Consider the following 13,473-nt stretch of genomic DNA (forward strand, 5'->3'; position numbering starts at 1 on the left):
TCATCCTAGACTGACCAGTAATCTTACTGAATAGGGTGGTCAGATTCTTTAAATACGTCGCAATATATCCTGTACATGCTTGAAATATACCACTTTCACTATGCCACTATAAGCTTCTTTGTTGTAATGACTGATGGAACAAGTGACTGTCACTGGTAGCTGCAACCATGGCAACAAAAGTAATTCATTTTATTTCAGGAAATTGCCAGCCAGCTGTATAATGAAAGAGGAAGCAGCATCTGATTTCTGTCAGTCTGCTCCAATTCCTGATAGTATAGTCAGTGCTAGTGCTAGTGAGAGGAAAAAAAAGAAAACAAAGAAATTTATATAGCACCTCATCTGGAATGCGCAGCCTGAAAGGGTGGTGGAAGCAGATTCAATCGTGGCTTTCAAAAAGGAATTGGATAAATACTTGAAGGGAAACAATTTGCAGGGCCATGGGGAAAGAGCGGGGGAATGGGACTAACTGGATTGCTCTTACAAAGAGCCGGCACAGGCTCGACGGGTCGAATGGCCTCCTTCTGTGCTGTAACGATTCTATGATTTTATTATGTCTCTTAGAAATGTTGCAAAGTGCTATACATATGACTAATTACTTTGAAGTACAGTGACTGCTAAACTGCAGCAGCCACTTTGCACGCAGCAATGTCCCATAAACAGCAATGAGATGAATAACCAGTACTGAAGTAGTGCTGCATTGTTGGAGGTGCTGTCTTTTTGATGAGGTGTTAAACTGTCTGGATGTTAAAGATCCCATGACACTTTTTGCAGAAGAACATGACAGTTCTTCCAGTGACCTGATCAACTGTTATCCCTCAACCAACACCACCAAAAGAGATTAGATAATAATTTATCTCATTGCCGTTAGTGGGCTCTATCTGTGCGCAAATTTTGTTGCTGCATTTGCCTACATAACATCAGTGACTACACTTCAAAGGTAATTTATTGGCAGTGAAGCAATTTGGGATATCCTCTAGAGTGTAAGTGCAAGTTTGTGTTTCTAACTTTAAACTGTATTTTATGGTGGTGTTGCTTGAGGAAGAATGTTGGCCAGAACATCAAGAAAACTCATTGCTCTTCTGGAATTATTGTGTTACTTCGTTGGGTGGCTCAAGAATCGGTGAAAGAACAGCTGTCAGCGTGGACATATTAAGATTCACAAATGCTTCCATTTTGGTCCTTCAAAGCCAAATATGAAACCAAAAGAAAATGAATGGTCAGCTTAGTAAACACATGAACTATGGAGGAACATCCAATTTACATTATTTTGTAATTCTTGCTAAGTAGTTGTTTAGTCACAGCACTCCCTCCATAAGGATCAGATAAAGGAAGAGAGCAAAATATCACAGAAAGACAATCCTCCTGAGGAAGCACCCTTATGCACTCAGTCCCTCCCAAGCACCAGCACAGACACTGGCACTCCATATGGGTGAGATAGTGAGGCAGAGGGCCTGCATGTGGTGAAACGGCAGAGTGAGCAGCAGCAGGTACTGGTGGCAGGGACAGCCCTGGAGAGAGCTCACCAGAGGGCAAGGTCTTCTCCCAGCTCTGCTGAACAGCACAGAGATGAGGACTTTGCTTTGCTGAGGCCACAAGGGAAGCACCTTGTAGGAGTAGTAGAGTTAGGAAACCTTCTTTATAAGAAAGGCACCATGGGTTGGATGCGAAATGATTGGAAGACAATTCTTATCTTTGCCATTAAATTAATCTCCTTAATCAGATTTGCAACTTGGATAGGAAAGAGGAAGGCCAATATAAGACCATTTCAATTTAACAGTTGACAGTCGTACACCAATATCAAGCTGCCTCCATTAAAATGAAAGATGAACACAGAGGGCACTGCATAGTGTTGATGTTGAAGCCCAATTCCTGGGGCATAATCAAAGCTTGTGTTGGTATTCTTGCATGTGTCTCGGTGTCATTGTGCAGCTAGTGTAGTTTGGCACTGGTGACCTATGGCGATGGAGGGTCAACAAAAGAGGAATAATCAATGTGCTGTAAATAAACTGTGTTTTCTAATGCTACTCTTGATTTAACACAGCTCACTTTTAAAGTTATACAACAAAGATGGCTCTTGGAAAACTTTGATCCTATTCTTAGAATAGGAGGAAGTATGACTTACACTGGTAGTGCTAAACAGAAGTGCACACACACGATGCAAACCACACAGCATACAGGCACTGCAATTTCATTTTACTATATGATTACTTCATCTCTAGAACTCTGCCATACAGTTGATTTTGTCTGGGAAACCATTTCTTCAAATGACAGGTTACTGGCCTTTATAAATATATCGCTCCAATGTGTCATTTCCCAATCATATTTCCAATTATGTCTTGCAACATTGCCAGTCAATTACAGTACGGGGCTTATCTAGAGACTATAGGATGAGGCTTTCGATTATTTAAATATGATAATGTATAAATGTTGATTTCACTGTACTTGTTAATATTTATTCTTTCAATACACACACACTCAGTACATTTTTCTTTAGTCAATTAAATTTCACAAGTTAATGTCAAATATTTTTCTTCTATACAATGAGAAAAATAATAGTAATCTATTGTAACCCATTTAAAAAAGTATATATTATTTTTCAACAAAATATTTTGTCAATTGATACCATTACATTTCTCGTCTAATGATGTAATCCTGTACATAAAACAAAGCAACAAAAATTTCTTCTGATAAAAGCCACAAATTTCACAACCTTCTGTGGCTGTGGTAATGGAGTCTGCAGTTCTGCAAACAAGTGCTCCAATTAACAAAAGGTACAAACTCCAAGCTTGTTAACAGAAAGGGAAGACTATATACTTTCTAGTCTCTCATTCACAAGTTTATGACTTTATTAAAACTCCTTGATTGCATTCTAACCTTGTAATATATTCCTGACTAGCTATTAATCTCTATATAATGAATGCTACTGATTGTATAACTTATGTACAAACACATATCATTACAATCACACTTGAGCAAGAACTAACTGCATCACCAAATGGATGTTAACATGCAATCCACTGATAGACCACATTACACCGTTTGCACTGATGTAATGTGGTTTCAGCTTCTTATCAATGCAAAATATGGAATGGAATTTGAGTGTTAAGTCAACAAAAGTGCACTTATCAAGTTGTGTGTGAGACCACATCCAGGATAACTGCAGTCTGGTGCAGGGTCAGTTTTAAAAGATCTCAGGTGGATATTTTCAAACCTAAAATAGGGCAACTAAAGCCAGAGCTCCCTGGATGATAAAAGAGATAGGAGTAACATGAAACGGAAAAAAGGGGCATATGACATTTGTCAGGTTGATAACACAAGTGAGAACCAGGTAAAATATAAAAAGTTCAGAGGGCAAGTGAAAAAGGAAATAAGAGGGGCAAAGAGAGAGTATGAGAATAGACTGGCAACCAACATAAAAGGGAATCCAAAAGTATCCTACTGGCTTGTAAACAGTAAACGGGTAGTAAGAGGAGAAGTGGGGCCGATTAGGGATCATAAAGGAGGTCTACTCATGGAGGCAGAGGGGATGGCCGAGGTACTAAATGCATCTGTCTTTACCAAGGAGGAAGATGCTGCCAGAGTCTCAGTAAAGGAAGATATAGTTGAGATACTAGATGGGCTAAAAATTGATAGAGGTACTTGAAAGACTAGCTGTACTTAAAGTAGATAAGTCACCCGGTCCAGATGGGATGCATCCTAGGTTGCTGAGGGAAGTAAGGATGGAAATTGCAGAGGTACTGGCCATAATCTTTCAAACATCCGTAGATACGGGGGTGGTGCCAGAGGACTGGAGAATTGCAAATGTTACACCCTTGTTCAAAAAAGGGTGTAAGGATAAACCCAGCAATTATAGGCCATTCAGTTTAACCTCAGCGGTGGGGAAACTTTTAGAAACGATAATCCGGGACAGAATTAACAGTCACTTGGATGACTGTGGATTGATTAGGGAAAGCCAGCACAGATTTGTTAAAGGCAAATCGTGTCTAACCAACCTGATAGAGTTTTTTGATGAGGTAACAGAGAGAGTAGATGAGGGCAGTGTAGTTGATGTGGTGTATATGGACTTTCATAAGGCGTTTGATAAAGTGCCACATGGTAGGCTTATCAACAAGATTGCGGCCCATGGAATAAAGGGGGCAGTAGCAACATAGGTACAGAATTGGCTAAGTGACAAGAAACAGAGAGCAGTAGTGAACGGTTGTTTTTCGGACTGGAGGGAGGTGTACAATGGTGTTCCTCAGGGGTCGGTGCCAGAACTACTGCTTTTCTTGATATATATTATTGACTTGGGTGTACAGGGCACAATTTCAAAATTTGCAGATGACATAAAACTTGGAAGGGTAGTAAACAGTGAGGAGGATAGTGATAGACTTCAAGAGGATATAGACAGGCTGGTGGCATGGGTGGACACATGGCAGATGAAATTAACGCAGAAAAATGTGAAGTGATACATTTCAGTAGGAAGAATGAGGAAAAGCAATATAAACTAGAGGGCACAACTCTAAATGGGGTACAGGAACAGAGAGATCTGGGGGTATATGCGCACAAATTGTTGAAGGTGGCAGGGCAGGTTGAGAAAGTTGTTAAAAAAGCATATGGGATCCTGGGCTTTATAAATAGAAGCATAGAGTACAAAAATATGGAAGTCATAATGAACCTTTATGAAACACTGGTTCGACCACAACTAGAGTATTGTATCTAGTTCTGGGCACTTTAGGAAAGATGTGAAGGCCTTAGAGAGGGTGCAGTAGAGATTTACTCGAATGATTCCAGGGATGAGGGACTTTAGTTGCATGGACAGACTGGAGAAGCTGGGGTTGTTCTCCTTGGAACAGAAATGGTTGCGAGGAGATTTGTTAGAGGTATTCAAAATCACGAAGGGTCTTGACAGAGTAGATAGAGAGAAACTGTTCCCATTGGCGGAAGGGTCAAGCACCAGAGGACAGAGATTTAAGGTGATTTGCAAAAGAACCAAAGGTGACATGAGGACAAACTGGTTTACACTGCGAGTGGTTAGGATCTGGAATGCACTGCCCGAGGGGGTGGTAGAGGCAGATTCAATCATGGTTTTCAAAAGGGAACTGGATAATTACTTGAAAGGAAAAAATTTGCAGGGCTACAGGGATAGGACGGGGGAGTGGGACTAGCTGGATTGCTCTTGCACAGAGCCGGCGAGGACTCGGTGGGCCAAATGGCCTCCTTCCGTGTTGTAACCTTTCTATGATTCTATAATTTTTGAGGTTTTTTAAAATTCGTTCATGGGATGTGGGCATCGCTGGCGAGGCTGGCACTTGGATCCTGATGGGCAAGTATATATATGCTGAGCTCCATTGTCCTGGGGCAGAGGTGGAGAAGGATGAGGACAACACCAACCAACCACCAATCATTATCACCAACATGCTTTTACACACCACCTTTAAGAACATAAGAAATAGGAGCATGAGTAGGCCATATGGCCCTTCAAGCCTGCTCCGCCATTCAATAAGATCGTGGCTGATCTTCTACCTCAAGTCCACTTTCTTGCCCTATCCCCATATCCCTTAATGTAGAAAAAACAGGGAGGAGAAAAAAAATAAAAGAAATGAAACATCAAAGGCATATGGAATACTAACCTTTATTAGCCGAGGCATAGAATATAAGAGCAGGGAGGTTATGCTGGAACTGTATAAAACACTGGTTAGGCCACAGCTTGAGTACTGTGTACAGTTCTGGTCTCCACATTACAGGAAGGATGTAATTGCAATAGAGAGCGTACAGAGAAGATTTACAAGGATGTTGCCAGGGCTGGAGAATTTTGGCTATGAGAAAAGATTGGATAGGCTGGGGTTGTTTTCTTTGGAACCAAGGAGCTGAGGGGTGATTTAATTTAGGTATATAAAATTACAACAGGCCAAGATAGAGTGGTTAGGGAGGACTTACTTCCCTTAGCAGAAGGGTCAGCAGGGGGCATAGATTTAAAGTAATTGGTAGAAGTATTAGAATGGAGCTGAGGAGAAATTTTTTCACCCAGAGAGTAGTGGGGGCTGGAACTCACTGCCTGAAAGGGTGGTAGAGGCAGAAACCCTCAACTCATTTAAAAAGTACCTAGATGTGCACCTGAAGTGCCGTGACCTACAAGGCTACGGACCAAGTGCTGGAAAGTGGGATTGGGCTGGGTGGCTCATTTTCCGCCGGCGCGGACACGACGGGCCGAATGGCCTCCTTCTGTGCTGTAAATTTTCTATGGTTCTATGAAATGCCAAGCCAGGGTGGGAGAATTAGGGGAGGTGACTGAAAATTTGTGCAAAAAGATTTAAGATCGTTTTTAATTGTGAGGAGAGAAGTGACTAGGCAGTGGGAATTTCAGAGAGTACAGCTGAGGCACCTGAAGCCTATGCCATCAATGGTGGTACGAAGGTCAGAGGAATCATGTCGGGGGTGGGGGGGGGGGGGGGAGGGAGGAACGAAGAGTACTGAGCAAAGTACTCTATGGCTTGGGGCCCCTACTGTTCTAGTTTACATCAATGACTTGGGATTCAGACACTCAAAGCAAACTGATCAAATTTACAGAGGATACCAAACTAGGCTGAGTAATTGAATCAAAGGAGACATCCAGAAATTACAGGATAAGTTAAAAACGATATGAATAGTCAAACTATGGCATGTGCAATTTAATGCAAATAAATGTAACGCACTGCATATCGGAAAGAAAAATAGATGAACGGTCTTGAAATAGCGAAGGATAAAGTTGAAAAAGACCCAGAAGTCTTAGTAGACTCAACACTCAACATGACCAATTGATGTAGAGCAGCAATTAACAGAGCCAAGAGAATGTTAAACTACATAGCTAAAATAGTAGAATACAAGTTAGAGAAAGTCATGATGGTAAAGTTCTCTGGTCAGACTGTTCCTCGAATATGTTGTCAGTTCTGGTCCCTGAGAAACAAGAGAGACATTGAAACGTTGGAGGTAGTGCAGAGAAGAGCCAGGAGGCTGATCCATAGGGGGTGATTTTAACCCCCAAGAACGGGTGGGAGTTGAAAATAGTTGTTTTTTTTGGAACGCAACTGCAAAATTTTCGGACTTTGCATTCCCAGTGAGAAGCCTGTACTTTTATGGCCCCAAGATAAGCCCGGAAATAAAGCCGGATTGTGGTCACGACCCGAAAGACAACTATTTTCAACTCCCACCCGCCCCCAACCCACTTGTTCTTAGGGGTTAAAATCACCCCCATGGTGTCAGAGGTTTGAGTTATGAGGAAATACTGCGGAAACTTTGAGAAGTGAGACTTCTTATATAGGTATACAAGGTAGTAAATGGTATGGAAAAGGTTAATTCAGAATACTACTTTAAATTAAACTGTGAAAGTAAGTCAAGGAGACACAGGTTCAAATGGTAAAAGGTAAATTTAGTACTGATATCAGGAGGTTCATCATTCAAAGTGCAATCTACACTTGGAATGGACTGTCAGATAGAGCAGTGAGCCAAAATACCTTGGAATTACTTAAGAAAAAATAGCTGAAGTAATGGGGGGACTGCACAATCTTTCTGAATGGATGAATTAGAAAGGGCCAAATAGCCTTCCTTATCTGTAAGTATCTTGTGGTCAATGGTTATTTGCTGCTCCATAACCCAGGGGCTCTCAGGCTAATTATAGCATTCCAACTACTGTGTCAACTGAGATCAGCTAACTCAGCATAGAAACCTCGGATCTTTCTGTCTGTTGGACTCTGCTACCTGCTGGATATATTCACTGAGCCACTGGGGGAGCAGGTCCCCAGAATGTTCTATAAAGTGTTAGTCAATGCCGTTTGTTTTCAGTCACTTTATTCATGCAAGCATTCTGGGGGAGAAAAAGTAATTTTGCTGCTGGCTTCTGCTACAAACTCACCAACTTGCACTTAAATGGCACCTTTAATATACAACAACCAAAGGTGTCTCACAAATGGAGATAAATAGGGAAAGTGGAAGCTGGGTTATGGTGGGAGAGGTTAGGAAGGGTGACAAAAAAATTGGTCAGAAAGATGGGTTTGGAAAATGTTTCTCAAAGGAGGAGAGAAATGAAGGCAAGGGGAGTTCGAGGCAGTAGGACCTAGATGGCTGAAAGCTCGCACACCAATGGCAAGGCACAGGGTGTGGGGAATGTAAAAAAGGTCAGTGTCAGAGAACTGAAGGATGCAGCAGGAGATGTTAGGCTGGAGGGGTTGCAGTGATAAGGTGGGGTAAGGCCTGAATGGGTTTGAAGATGAGGATAAGGACTTGAAATTCAATATGTAGGTGGGGGTGAAGGGCGGGCTGGACTTGGTGTGGGACTAGATACGGCAGCTGCGTCTTGGACAACTTGTTGGAATTTATGGAGCGTGGAAGATGGGAGGCTTGCAATGGGCATTGGTGCAATTGAATCTAGGGGTGACAAAACATGGCATAGGGTTTCAGTGGTGGAGAGATTGAGGTGGGAAGGAAGGTTGCAATGCTGCATGTTAATGATATATCCAATTTAGAGGTTTGAAACTCAGGATGCCAATATTTCACATAGCTTGGAGTCATATTTAAATTCTAAGTTGATGAAATGAGGGTACACACATAGACCATCAGCCATCATTTTGTTAATCATCTGCAGAAGAATGGAAACACACAGCACTACGTACATAAGCTGCTATTCTGCTTGTTGTTAAAAAAATTTAAATTACCACATCTCACTTGCTGAAATCCTGTAGAAATCCGTTTCTGGTTTTGTAATCACCGTAAAGTTGGCCCATGCCGTCTGGCCAAAACAGGGTAGTGTCATAGGTAGGTGTATGAAGCAGCCATTGATCTCTTTCCTGGAAATGCAGTCTACTCCCTAGCCAATGTACTAACAAACAGCAAAAATATCTACCTTGCTACAAACACAACCCGAAGCTTCCAGCAGACACAGCTGTTAACTGGTCTCAGGGGAATCGTTGCTGCTGCTCAAAATACATAATTTACAGCTTTTATGGTGACGCCTACATTTGAATACATAAATGTCACCAGTGATGTTTATGCTTTAAGGTTTCTATTTTACTCACTTAGTCATGCACAGTAATGACGACAAATCATAATTACGACAGATCATTTCGTACATTAACACTCTGAACTGAGTGGGAGGATCCATTTGAAATATATGTCCACAGCTGGAGATTTTTTTAGCAAGTCAGCCATGAGGTGAGGGCTGAACTATTGTGCAAGCTCTAAAAAATGAGTGCGCATTATCAGCATCCAACTGGCCACATATTACAGAATGTACCTCACACAATAGCACATGTGGACAACATAAGTGAATGGAACAGTATAAATTTCTAATAAATTACAACGGGCACAACAATCCTACTTGTCCTGCCAATTTAACCTGATTTTCCAATATGAAATTCATTTTCCCAGGCAGCATCAGTTCTGCCCCTTTTGAGGGACAGTAATGAAAGTGCTACCACTGTAGCTAGGGTAAGAAGTGGGTGAATGGGCTGTAATAATGTTGCAATAATGTTTTTTTGTTTTGCAGACAGTGCTGTTGATGAGGTAAATACAACTTAATTGTCACTGCCTCAGTGGCTCAGTACTGCTCCATGGACATCTTCAGTCATCATTACAGCCTGAGGTTCTTAAATGGGGCAGGAGGGATGGCAGCAAGAGCCAATCATCTCAGCAGAGCAAGGGGCAGGGAGGATGGAGACGAGAGCCAATCATCTCAGAAGGATGAACAGAAAAAACACGAGATGTGGATAACACAAACTGTAGCATTCAGCAACCTTGGCAGCGACCAGATCGGCTTTAAAGAGGAGAATTTTCCACTGTGTATCCACTGGTTTCGTGGTAGATCTGGGGCAGGTGGGGGCACAATATTCATCTCAGACTGATTCTGACCGATTCCCACTCCATCTTTGGTGTCATTTATGTTAGACACTAGAAGCACCTGCCCAAATATGGGTGGGCACATTATAATCAGGCAGCAATGATTGGAAGATGCTAACTATCACTTTTCTATTATTACCACCATTGCAATGCTGGGTGTTAGTTACTATTGGCCAATGACGATACAGCCGACGGAGGGCATTTCAAGTTTAAATGATCTCCACAAGAGAGTACAATCGATTGCAGGGTGGTCAATTGCTCTCACACATTGGCAGAATTTGCCATTTTTATTTAAAGAGGCCTAGAAATTCGATTGAGTGGCGCCTGTTTTTCAGACGCGAAACGGGTGCTGCAGGATCCAATATGGCGTGCAGTGTGCATATGCTCAGTCCGTGCAGGAAATGAACTGCACACCGTATTGGTCAGGGTGCCCTGTAGTTGTCCATTGTCAATGAAAATTGGGGGCTTAATGTCTGTTTCAGGCCCCTTTTTCCAAATTGGATCACAACTGAGTGTAGCTTGCTGCGGTCAATTACGTACGAACATGTGAAATTGACAGGCAGGAAAAGACCAGCTGGTCCAACAAGCCTGCCCACACCATGATGGGCCATCATGGCTAGACACTTCTTCCCATCGCCCCCCCACCCCCCCAACTGGCACCCACAACTGGCCGGTGATATACAAATGAGGCAGACAGACCAATTTCGCATGGTCCTGCCACTGGCCTCTTTAGTCGCTGCACCCAGATCGCACCTAAATTCAATTTCTGGGCCAGTCAGCCTTCTTTCTCAAGGCAGACCCTTGAAGTTGCTGCAGATACCAGAGTCCTGCTGTAACTGACAATTTTTGCTCCTTCTTCTCATCACCAGCTCCGATGGGAAAAGCACCAGGAGCCCATCAAAAACATTCAAGTTAGGCTGGCCCAGGGAAATTCTCCAGAGTTAGTGACTGGGCATTTGGGCAGGCACAAAGCTTGCCCTGCTACAGATATGCAGAAGAGCAGCGCACACGGGACAATACCAGCCAAAAAGAACTTTGAGTGATTTGATTGGTTCACCCTCTCTTTTCCATCATGGTTAGATTCTCCAGACTGATCAGTGGGGATTGGTCATTTTAATAAGTTCATAGTACTTTCTCATTGGTATTTTTCTAACTGCTTTCCTTGTTCTTGATTTTTATGCTCCCTATCTCTTCAATTCTGATTTTCTGCTGTTTCATTTTGAGGCAGTTATAGTGACAAATGAAGTGTGATGGTCAAAGTGTGCCGGGAAGTAAGCATGATGCTTAAATGAAGTGAGCACCGTGTGTAAGATTTTCAATATATTGTTTATATACATCGTATGTGGTATATTCTGTAAAATGTGGCAGAGAATGGGCTCTCATTTTTAGATCTTGCACAATAGTTCAGCCCTAGTCCCATGGTTGACTTACATATTTCAAATGGTTCCTCCCCTTCAGTCCAGAGAATTAATTTACAAAACGATCTGTGTCACAATTATGTTTTGTTTAAAAGGAAAAGAACTTGCATTTATGAAAGGACCTTACACAACCTCGGGATGTCCCAAAGTGCTAAGGAAAGAAAAACATTCCTTAAAACCATTTTGAATATTAGGAGTACTCCTAACTGGTATATGCATCATGCGTAAAAATGTGGAACTGGCAAGATTGTCTACACAAGTCATCAAATGCACTTCCTGGAATTTCAAAACTAAAACATGAAGATTACTTATAATTACACAGGTGACATCAGCCAACCTTCAGTTGAATAACTGGTGGATATGTGTGATGACGTGTCTGTACCACTGCCTTGAAGAAAACATTATTCTAATCTCACCGTTAATGACTCCATTAACCAACTTAAAACATTCATTTTAAACAGTCAGTGCCATACCATGTATTTGCTCACGAGTCCTGCACCATGCGCAGTTAGTAGCTGTGGGATGGTTAGAAATAGATTAATTGACTGATATTAATAACTACAGGGAGGCAAAGCTAAATAAGTTCAAGTGTTGTTGTGAAAGTTCATCAAAGCAACACAGAAACTAAAGAAGCATTTTATTTCTGGCTTTGCTAAATATAATTCAAAATTAATGAATCCTGCAAGGTACTCCTCCTACCAGGCTCTTCAATAAAGATCTCCATTAACTTTGGAGGCAGGGGGGTAGAGGGGAAGAAATTAAAATGTTTTTCTTTGAGTACTCCAAATTAACAAATATTTTCCAGAATCCACCATTTTGTGAATCTTTTTCACTCCTGATACAAAGTAGCAGTAATGAGGTGTCAGAAACACCTTCCAGAGTGTCAGTAAATATTTGTCATGAAGTTGTCAATGTCGCATTCAAGAAGTTGGGCTCAGTGACAACATGAGGAATTTTTTTAAATTAAGTCATTTTTTTTTGTTACACATGTAGGAGTTTCTAGGGTAAGGCACAATTTGCTTCCAAATGCCTGTAAAAGCAATGTGACCAGCAAGAGCCTTTTGATGAATTAATAGTTTGTAAAGGCTATCAAAAAAGGCATTTAAAAGGAGCAGCACATTGATGTGCAAGCATACTGTGTTAAAATGCAAGTTTGCCCCTCTGCTTCTCCATGCAGTGAGCTCCTCATTTCATCCAAGCAGACTTTCAGCAGAGCAGATATTCTCCCTGGGCGAAGCAGATGCTTGTAGGTTAAGTCCATCTACAACAATCATTTATCTTCCAACAGGGGCTCAAGAATGCTATTGACGCTTGTTACCTACCTGTCCTCTTGGGGTGGAATTCTTCCCTCCACCCCGCACCCCCTCACTATAAATAGGGGAAAATTACAGCCTTTTAGAGATACAATGGCCTAGAAATTCGACCATGCCTGAATGGATAGGCCTGAGGCCCACATAATATTGGGGCTAGGGCCTCATTATCATCGAGCTGGTGAGCTGCGGACACCCAATTGGTGTCTCCAGGCATTTCGCTGAAGAGGAGGAATCGAAGATCAGGTGTTGCAGTGGCCCTCAGGTAAGTCATTAAAGGGGACCAGGAAGGAGAGTAGCGGTGACTTAAGATGATTTCCAATCGTATTATAAATTCTTGAACGTTTAATTTTTTTTCAAAAGCAAAGCCATTAGCTTTAAACATAAGCAAACATCATTATAGCTTCAGTTATTGCATCAAGCGAACAGAAAGCAAACATTATGAATGTAGGAACCAGCAGTCAGTGCCATACCATGCATTTGCTCACGAGTCCTGCACCATGCGCAGTTAGTAGCTGTGGGATCGTTAGAAATAGATTAATTGAGGACATGAAACAAACAGCATATTATTCCAACTATGAGCAGAGGCATTTCAGTTCAGAAAGGTTTCTAAGGCCAGTCACAAGTCAAAACTTGATGAGAACACTTCTATTTAGCAACATTTAAATAGGAAAACTCAGTTCTGATTTCCATGATCCTAATGAATTGTTGCTACATCTAGTTTATAAACAATGAACAAGACATAATCAATTACACACATTAATATATATCTTAGATAGTACAGCATTAGTTTTTATATCATCAAAAACATTACTTAAAAATACAAATTCGATTAGATTTGTTTCCAGCATTTAAATGGAACAAGGTACAGTTCACATAGCAAAGTGACATTTACA

The 13,473-nt window shown here is 41.6% G+C and overlaps 1 protein-coding gene across 4 annotated transcripts in view; it reads right to left on the minus strand.

Annotated features, from left to right (window-relative positions):
* Positions 1 to 13,473, minus strand: part of ano6 (anoctamin 6) — a 158,268-nt gene that overhangs the window by 74,096 nt on the left and 70,699 nt on the right. For 2 of the 4 annotated variants that reach the window (XM_067999412.1, XM_067999413.1), the window contains one exon: positions 13,051 to 13,092. The exons of the other annotated variants lie outside the window; for them this stretch is intronic. In XM_067999412.1, coding sequence (XP_067855513.1) covers positions 13,051 to 13,092 — 42 coding nt within the window. The remainder of the gene's footprint in view (positions 1 to 13,050; positions 13,093 to 13,473) is intronic. 4 annotated transcript variants of the gene reach the window in all.

The sequence above is a fragment of the Heptranchias perlo genome, chromosome 18 (assembly GCF_035084215.1).
Source record: "Heptranchias perlo isolate sHepPer1 chromosome 18, sHepPer1.hap1, whole genome shotgun sequence".
NCBI lineage: Eukaryota > Metazoa > Chordata > Chondrichthyes > Hexanchiformes > Hexanchidae > Heptranchias > Heptranchias perlo.